Genomic DNA, 9,796 nt, shown 5'->3' on the forward strand with positions numbered 1-9,796 from the left:
GTGGGGGTCAGTGACCTGTCAAAGTCTCACATTCTAATGGGATCAGGCTGAACGCCTCGCCAATATTCTTATGGGATCGAACCGTTCGCCTCGGTTGTATCTTGTAACATATTCTTATGTGATCGGATCGTTCGCCTCGGCGAAGTAACATATTCTTATGGGATCAGGCCGTTCTCTTCGGCAGTTCTATGAAATCCTCTTATGGGATCGGGCCGCTCACCTCGACAGAATCGTGCGAAATACTTGATATGGGGTCCGCATACTCGTGAGTTTCCTCACTTGAGATGTGACCATTGATTTGGTGTTGACCGTTATCTATTCCATTTGAGGAGGTATCCAATAATTGAGGAGTTTGTGGTCACTGTTCAGTTGCAGACCATGTTATTTGCCTATATCTGTTCTAACTATTTACGTATCATGTTTCATACTTGTCTACCTTATTATATTTTGACTTATTGGACCATTAGTAAGTGTCAATGTCGACCCTTCGTCACTACCGCTTTGGGGTTAGGCTAGATACTTACTAGGTACGCGTTGATTTACGTACTCACATTACACTTCTGCACTGAATGTGCAGGTACTGAGGCATGTACATTAGGTGGTCATCTTGGTGCATTGGTGCAGCTGGTGTGGGGAATTTACGGTGAGCTAATTCTACGCTATGATTGGAAGCACACAGAGTCTCCATCTTATTCAGTTATTATATCTTGTCTATTTTATATTCCAGATAGATGTTGTGGTAGTGTTGTATTGTTCTAGTAGATGCTCATGCTCTTGTGACACAATGAATTGGGGGTTCCTAGTGGATGAACATTATTTAATTTTACGTTATTATTATCACTTCACTTTATGATTTATTTATATTAGGAAATTTGTTAAAGAAAAGCACAAGTTTCTTTTAGTGCTAGATTTTATTCTATTTATTTAATAAAATTCCTGATTTTAAAAATTTAAAACTGATAGTTAAGTGGAGGTTCACTGTCCACTTCTCTCTCCTCTCTCTAGGCGATTCAATGGATTTTTTAGAATCCATGGCTGCTGCGATCTCTCCCTAGTCCTTGGCTGTCGGAGAGCAGATCCAAAACGTTAATGAACCAAGCCAAAACCCAAATCTTCATCAGTCTTACACTGCGCAAGTTCGTCCAAACAAATCAGCACGAATTATACCAAAGTTTCTTCTAAAACACGTCAAAATATAAGTCTACTGCCAGTTAGAATTGATCATGGAGAACCAACCATCGAATTCACCATGGAGGATGTTAACGAGTTCACCATCGAAGAAGGGCTGCACCAAGCAATCATCGTCAAGTTTTCATATGAAAAACCAGAGTTGCACGCGTTTAGAAAGATTTTTCCGAAACAATTCGAGGTAAAGCGATTTGGTAACATTGGGCAGCTTGAATTTCAACATATATTAATAAGGTTTGATTTATATGATGACTATGTCCACTTCGTTTCAAGATCTAATGGATATGTTAAATCCAAAAGGGATGAATTTTTTTCAGAAAGTTCCCATGGACGTTTGGGTTCAATCCTAGAGAAAAACATCAAAGTCAGTTGTGTGGATCTCTTTCCCAGATCTACCACCCAACGATTTTTGCAAAAAAAGTCGTTAATATCAATTGCTTTAGCAGTAGGGAAACCTCTTGTTGTGGACAAGGCGACACAAGATCGTACTAGGACAAGTGCTGCGAGAGTTAAGGTTTTATTAGACCTTTTGGACAAACATCCTAAGAAAGTTAAGATTCACATCGTCGATAATGTTTCTGGGAAATCTGTAGAGTTTCATCAACAAGTGGTCTATGATAATCTCCCAAATTATTGTACCTGTTTTAAGCATCAAGGACATGATGAAAATTCATATCGTTCGATGCAGGGGAGAAACAGGGAAGTCAACAAAATGAATGCAGGGCAACTTAGTATGACTGGTGTGGAGCTGCGTAATGTCGAGCAGTTAAAAGGTGATGCTAGGCATTTGTTGAATGCAAAACGAGATACAAATAAAATACAAGAAACAACAAATATTGAGGTGCAACCAGCTATGAAACCAACAGGTGATACTAGTAGAGAAGATCGTAGATGTCATCTTGATACAGATTGTGACGCTATTGTTGTTACTGTTAATCGAGCTTTAGACAGTATTAACACAACATTGGAGCCACATTTGGGGAAGGATAACGTTATTCAGTTTGATGGTGAGAAGGAGGAGGAACTAGCTGGGCAGGTGGTTAACAATCCAGGAAATTCTGGTAATGTTTCCTTAATGCTAGGTGCACGACCTATCGCAGCTGATAGTCTACAAGTAGCTGCTTTAGATACTGCTGTTACTAGAAGATATGGTGTTAAAGGGGCTGGGCAACTTTCTAATGGCCAAGTGCAGGAAATGGATCAACAAAGTTTACAAGCAGGAATTAAAATTACAACTTCTAATATGGAAGGACAAGCTCATAATTCATTAGTTGATCAAGTTGAAAATCAAGCAGCCCCCGTAGCTTCTGTTGTGGAAGCTGGGAAGGTGATTTCTGAAGGCAAAACTGGATAACCTTTTGATGGCAAGTTGGTTACAGTAGAGACAATAGCTACTCAAAAGGCAGATGTCCAAGCAATTCAAAAACCAAATGGTAGGGACTGGATAGTGATTAATCGATCTCCAAACAAGCAGAATCCCCCTAAAAATAATGCACAAGTTAGTAAAACATAGTCTAATGCATCAAAGAATGTTAGTGTATCTAACGACTTTGATGTATTTATGAATGCTTTTGTGTTGGGTGACGTTGAGAAGAATCTACAGCAGGTTGATCATGATTTACACTCATCATCTAGGTTTTCTATGTCTGCAGGCACTAGGAAGAAGTCCCCCAGGTCGGCTGCTAAATCTCTTAATCCTAAGGCACCTATTTTCAATCCAAGTGACCAAGGAAAGACAAATAGAATACACAAGAAGACAACTGCACAATGGGTAAACATAACTTTTGGACAAGGAGGACCTACCAGTTTGGTTACAATTAACCATTCATGTCACGAAATTCCATCTCACACAGTTGATACAACTGACACGAGTGCACTGAGCAAAGAGGCTGATAGGGTTCCGCTGATAAGTGGAAACTATGGTGTGACCAGGTAGAGGAAGAATCTGAGGAAGGAAAAAAAAAAGGGTCTGAAAGTGAAGAAGAAGGTCCTATTGATGATCATGATCAAGATCCTATTGATGATCAAGATCAAGACGATGAAAAACTTAATACTAATGAAGTACACGAGGAGTAGCAGAATAACAAGGGAGATGCTCCTAATAAGATCTGTATAGAGGCTAATGTGGTAGGTAAAATGAGGCAGGAGAAGGATCAGCATATAGCAGCTTCAGGAAATAGAATACAAGCTACGACGACCACTAAGAATTCAACTAGGAAATCTGGTGCTAAGGAAGGAAATGCAGCTACATCTACTAAGGCACAAGGGGTTCTTAATGCAGACACCACTATGACAACTGGTGTTACACAGAACGGTAGGGAGATATGTGTCCAGGAAAAATGTGAAGTAGGATTGATGGAGAAACCACCTGATGATAGTGGCAATGCAAAACGCAGCAACGTACAAACATGTATCTCTATGAATGAGAAGACCGGTACTAGTTAGATCCCTAAACCTGTAAAATCTCAACTGGTGAAACAAGTTGAGCATGCTGAGTATGATGGAGATAGGGCAAGTGGTGGGAAAGACATGGATGAGGTATCTACTACACAAAACTTCCTTAATGTAGCTAGGCAAAGTGGTCTATCCCCAAGGCAAATTGAAAAAGGGAAATCTACAGAGAAAGGTCTAAAGAAGCAATAGAAGGAGAGTAACAACATCCAACCAGGAGGAGTACAAACAAGAAGAACTATCTCCAAATCAAATTTGCTGCCATGAATGCACTTATTTGGAATGTGAGATCAGTTAACACCAAGGGGGCCTTTGAACGGACCATAACAATGAATATACAACATCACTTTAAGCTTATTGGATTAATGAAGCCCATGCAACCTAGTAGAAAATTAGAAAAGTACAGAAGGAAAATAGGCTTTGCTAAAGCCATCAGCAACATATCCAACAAGATCTGGGCTTCTTTTGATGAAGTATATGAGATTACGATATTGATGGATACGGAACAGTAGCTTACTGTAAAGCTATTTGACATAAAGAACAACTCAGATTTCATACTTACCTTAGTGTATGCAAAATGCGATACAATTGAAAGAACTGAACTTTGTGATTCTTTGTATGCACTTACAAGTCACATGTCTCTTCATTGGCTTGTGGGAGAGATTTCAACATTATTTGGTATGAGGAGGAAACGTTTGGAGGGCTCCCCGTACACATGAATGAAGTTCTTGATTTTAGACATTGTGTAAATACTTGTAACCTATTTGATCTTGGCTTTAAAAGGAGTATCTACACTTGGTGGAATGGTATAGCTGAACATGACTGCATTTTTAAACGTTTGGATAGATGTTTAGCCAATGTATAGTTTCAATAGATGTTTGCAGGTTTGGAGATGACACATCTTTCAATGATTGGTTCAGATCACAACCCGATGCTTTTGAGTGTCACTGCCTCGAAAGATCCAATTAAGAAATCATTTAGATTTCTTAATTTTTGGACTAAACATGCTTCGTTCAAAGAGATTGTTAAAGAAAACCGGAATGTTGATTTTCATGCCAACCCGTTCACTCTCTCTAATCACAAGCTAAAAAGTTGAAAAAGCCCTCTCAATCTGGAGCAAAGCTACATATGGAGACATTTTTCAAAATATTGCTAGTTTGGAGGAGGTTGTTCTTGTTCATGATGCACAATTTGATTTGCATCCTTCTCAACAGAATAGAGAGAGGCTTCATAAAGTTCAAGATGAATTGATAAGATACTTAGCTTTAGAAGAGAAATTTTGGAAGCGGAAGTCTGGCATGGCATGGTTTAAAGATGGAGACAGGAATACAAAGTTTTTTCACGCACAAGTCAACGGAAGAAGGAAAATGTTAGAATTGAAAAGAATACACAATAGCGAGGGGAACTGGATTGAAGATAATGAGGCCATGGCTGAAGAAGGTGTGAAATTCTTTCATGCACAATTTCATGAGGACAAGGTTCCTGAAGCATTTGGGATAATTAATCATGTACAACACATTGTTAGCAATGAACAAAATGAAGAACTAATGAAGCAGCCTACAAAAGATGAAGTGCAAAGTCCTGTGTTTAGTCTTAATGGTGAGAGTGCAGGAGGACCTGATGGCTTCACTGGCTGCTTCTTCCAAACATGCTAGGATATCATCAGAGACGATGTTTATGACATGATTAGAGCATTCTTTAATAGTCATGACTTACCAAAGTTTGTAACTCACACAAATTTGATTTTATTACCGAAGAAGAAGGAGATCACTACTTATTATGATATGAGGCCTATTAGCCTTAGCAATTTCATTAACAAAGTCTTCTCTAGGGTTATCCATGAAAGACTTGCAGACTTCATTCCTAATTTGATATCAGACGAGCAGGCATGTTTTGTCAAGGGAAGAAATATTGCTAAAAATATATTGCTAACACAAGAGATTATCACGGATATTAGACTAAGGACTAAGGTAGGCCCTAATGTATTGCTCAAGTTAGACATGACAAAAGCTTATGATCAATTATCTTGGCTTTTCTTAACTAAGGTATTGAGGAAGATGGGGTTTGGAGAAAGATTTATTGGCTTGGCGTTTGGCATTATCTCAAACAATTAGTACTCGGTGTTGATAAATGTACAGCCTTATGATTTTTTCATGTCAACAAGAGGAGTGAAGCAAGGTGATCCACTATCTCCTACACATTTTATTTTGGCAGCTGAAGCATTATCAAGAGGTTTGAATGCATTGCATTTGAACTTGTACTTCTGTGGGTTTGAATTGCCTAAGTGGAGTCCTAAAATCAACCATCTTACATATGCCAACGACACTATTATTTTCTCCTCCTCTGATGCTATTTCATTGCAATTGGTTATGGAAGTGTTATTTGCCTATGAATCTGCTTCTAGTCAATTAATTAATAAGTCCAAATCTGCGGTATACATGCATCATTCGACTCTTCTGGAGGTGGTGAACAAGGTTCAAAGAATAACTAGCATCAACAGGCAAGATTTTCTATTTACTTACCTTGGTTGTCCTGTCTTTTATACTAGAAGAAAAATGGATCGTTATCAAGGACTTATCACCAAAGTCATGAATAAGCTATAATCTTGGAAAGGTAAGCTGCTATCAATTGGAGGTAGAGCTATACTTATTTCTCATGTCTTGCAAAGTATGCCAATCTATCTATTTTCAGTAGTCAATCCTCCTCCCAATGTCATAAAACAGTTGTATAAGATATTTACTCAATTATTTTGGAGTAGTGTTGTGGGTGCAAAGAGTAGACATTGGACATCTTGGGACAAATTGTGTCTACCTTGTGAATAGGGAGGGGTAGGTTTTATTAGGTTTTATATCTCTTAATGATGTCTCCAAAGCTTTATTTTGTAAGTTATGGTGGAATTTTAGAACAAAACATAGCTTGTGGAGCTCATTCATAAGTTAAAGTATTGCAAGAAGCTCAATCAAATTATTGTTCTTTGGCGTATTGGGTCACATGTGCGGAGAATGATGCTAGAGTGTAGAGATCTTATTGAACATCAAATTGTTTGGCATCCAAAGATGGGATCTTCTCTCTTTTGGTATGAAAACTGGACAGGTCTTGGAGCACTGTATTTTATCACACCTCCAGGTTTTGTCCTGTTAACAATATTCATGATGTTGTTCAAAATGGTGCATGGGATGTGGACAAATTAATGGCAGTATTGCTTGAGGAGTATTCTGTACATATTTTGGAGAATATTAAACCTCTGGTTGCCCTTGATGTCTTATATTGGAGTTTGGAGACTAGAAGGGAATTCAGTGTGAGGACTGCTTAGGAGTATTTGAGGAGAAGGAATGAACTTGCGACAGGTTACAGTAAAATTTGGGTAAGGGGGTGCCTTTTAAAATTTCTTTCTTCTTGTGGAAGGTTTGGAAAGCAAAGCTGTCTTTGTATGACTGGATGAGACGACTGGGATATTTTATTCCATTGAAATGCTGGTGCTGTGCTATCATCGTATCAGGGTGATTTACCAAGTATCTACTACGCTGCAAGCTCTTGTTAAAGTACGAAAGCCTAGCCTACAAAATATGCCCCATAAATAGGCAGACTTACTTCAAATGTTGGAACACTATACTCCATCTTTGAAGGTGATAAAAGTAATATGGGATCTACCAAAACTTGGATGGATAAAAGTGAATACGGATGGAGCTTATAGGGGAAATCCGGGAAGAAGTTCGATAGGCTATGTATTGAGGGATGAGGAAGGTGATGTAATCTATGCAAGAGGTAAGGAGATACAAGACACTACAAACCATGAAGCTGAGGCAGTAGCTATTTTGGAGGCTTTAAGATACTATGTAGATCATCACTACACCCATGTATACTGCAAACAGATTCCTTGCTCATGAAGAAGGTGTTGGATGGAGCATGGATATCCCCTTGGATTGTTGTTGGGCATGTGAAAGAGATAAAAAATATGATGGAGGAGTGTAATATTAGCATCTCACATATCGCAAGGGAGGGCAACAGTTTAGCGGATCACTTAGCTAGTTATGCTCTTGACGTGGGTGATATTGATGATGATTGTTTTGCACAACTAGATACAAATAGTCGAAGGATAGTGAACACAGATAAGCTACAATGTCCAAACTTGAGGGTGAAACTTGCTCGAACATAGACATGAATATGAATAATGGGTGGAGAAGAGGAATATATTGGCAATACATTGCACAAATAATTTGGGAGGAGAGTATAGTACTCTGTTTTTTAACTAACATCTTTCACTTTTTTGCAGCTGACATTAATGTGGCCATGCCCTTTTCCTTGATTAGTCTTCAATGTGTGGTATTAGCACCTGCTGCTCATTCCATTGAAGGTGAGGCAAGGATAGGCACAAGCATTGAACTGCAGGATTTTGATGGAATACTGGGTTTGGGCAACAAGAAAGTGGACTGTTTATGCAGTCTTGTTGCTTTGAATCTCAATCAACGCCATAGCGGTGCTGTCACAGGACATACAATACTGTTGGATGCACTAGCAAAATGAAATACCATCAGAAAATATAGCATCACAATACTACCCCAACTAGATGTGGGCACTTTGTACCTAACAGGGGAGAGCTACCAGCTATATCAGCAAATAGGAACAACACTCCATATAGTACCTGCTGGGACATCAAGCCTACAACCAAGGATCAGCGTCATTTGGACGACAACATCGACATGCAGCATGAATGTCATGCAAAGATCGACAGGAACATGTGACAAAGTGATGCAAGGGCTGTTAATATGTGAGTGTACTGCGTATATACAACATGGAGGACAGATTCATAGAGGTTCTTGGAGCTACTTAACACTACAACTATGGCTACTGCTGGAACAACAATGGCCTTCCACTAAGCGAGGACAACTAACCAATTTGCGCGGCTGGGCAGTCTATGCATCCATTGTATTCACAGGGATAGTTTTTGTTGAAAGGAATTACCATAATATTAGATCAATTTGTCAGTCGATGACTAATTCAAATTGTACTACCATCGTTGAGTATCAATCGCTCAACTTTGGTATTATGGGCTATGTAGTCACCAATTTTATTCTCTACTCTTTGTAAGACGTTACACAGCTTTATTTGATATTTCATTTAGATACATATAAAAACTAACCCTAGGCACTTGCCTAGTGGATTGCTAAAAAAAAGTGGAGGTTCACGTGTTGGCATGCCTAGTAACATAGTTGGGAGCCATCACGACCTATTATTGGATTTGGGTCGTGAGCATATCCGAGCAGGAGCATGTCACATAATTCGCCTCATAAACTGTTCAAACGTGAAAATCTAAAGTTCTCTTTCGAAACTATCGATCTTTTGCTTATTAGTAGAGTAACATAAATTTAAAATGGTTCTCCTTTATGTAAAGTTAGCTCGTTCACGATCATTGAAACCAATTTTAGAGGCAATAAAAGAATTTTTCTTAAACTTGCTGGAATGATTCAAGTTATGACTGTTGCAATTGGATAAGATGAGTAATTAAGAAACAGAAATGTAGTCCCCTCTGAGTAGCGAATATGTCCTTGTAGGAAATTAGCATGTTTGGACTAATAATTTAAAGTTGAAGTTTCATATGAATTGGAGATTAAGTTGGGTTCATGGAGTTGATTAACTACCTATTATCACTACTTTGATCACTTATCCGTGAGTTGATTGATGATAGCACTTTGTTAGCTCTACAATCAAGAATCTGCTTGCTCTTTTGTTGACCTCTTGAAAATTTCACTTTTCTATATCGTGCAGTAGAAATTGATGCCAGTTTGCTTTGAACTTTTCTTTTCTGTATCCAGGTTGTTGTGAGTGTTTGACTTGTACATAAATTAATTTTTGAATGTATTTGAAAATTAATTAAATGGAAAGCAGGGAGATCTAAAAGACATGTAGTTGATTGGGATAGACACAACAATGGTAATGGGTAAAGAAAAATTAAGTGTGCAGGTTACATGTGCTATTTGTTCGGGGCGGGTTAGCTAGATCAGATAGCTCTTATCATACTTTGATTAGCCATTTTTCTTTATTCTTCTTATATTTTTATTCTTTTGTGATTTTGATGCTTCGTTTGGACTGTCTTGAATAATATTGGGTCATTGGAATTGGGAAAAGATTGAGCCCACTAGTATTTAGTTTACCTACA

At 38.4% G+C, this 9,796-nt stretch overlaps 1 protein-coding gene across 2 annotated transcripts; it reads left to right on the forward strand.

Moving 5' to 3' along the window:
- The first annotated feature begins 968 nt into the window (after positions 1-968).
- On the forward strand, positions 969-8,764 carry LOC104103840 (uncharacterized). 2 transcript variants are annotated; one of them, XM_009611872.4, is made up of 2 exons: positions 969-2,686; positions 2,841-8,764. In XM_009611872.4, exon 1 carries the CDS (start codon positions 1,250-1,252, stop codon positions 2,540-2,542), a length of 1,293 nt encoding a protein of 430 aa, XP_009610167.1. In that variant the 5' UTR covers positions 969-1,249; the 3' UTR covers positions 2,543-2,686; positions 2,841-8,764. The 2 variants fall into 2 exon arrangements, with proteins under 2 accessions (XP_009610167.1, XP_009610101.1); XM_009611806.4 differs by having other exon boundaries at positions 969-2,621.
- Positions 8,765-9,796: the final 1,032 nt, after the last annotated feature.

Source organism: Nicotiana tomentosiformis, chromosome 9, assembly GCF_000390325.3.
Source record: "Nicotiana tomentosiformis chromosome 9, ASM39032v3, whole genome shotgun sequence".
NCBI classification, from domain to species: Eukaryota; Viridiplantae; Streptophyta; class Magnoliopsida; order Solanales; family Solanaceae; genus Nicotiana; species Nicotiana tomentosiformis.

What these genes read in the sequence shown, in the direction of transcription:
- LOC104103840 (XM_009611872.4), top strand. Translation starts at nt 1,250, where the DNA reads ATGGAGGATGTTAACGAGTTCACCATCGAAGAAGGGCTGCACCAAGCA.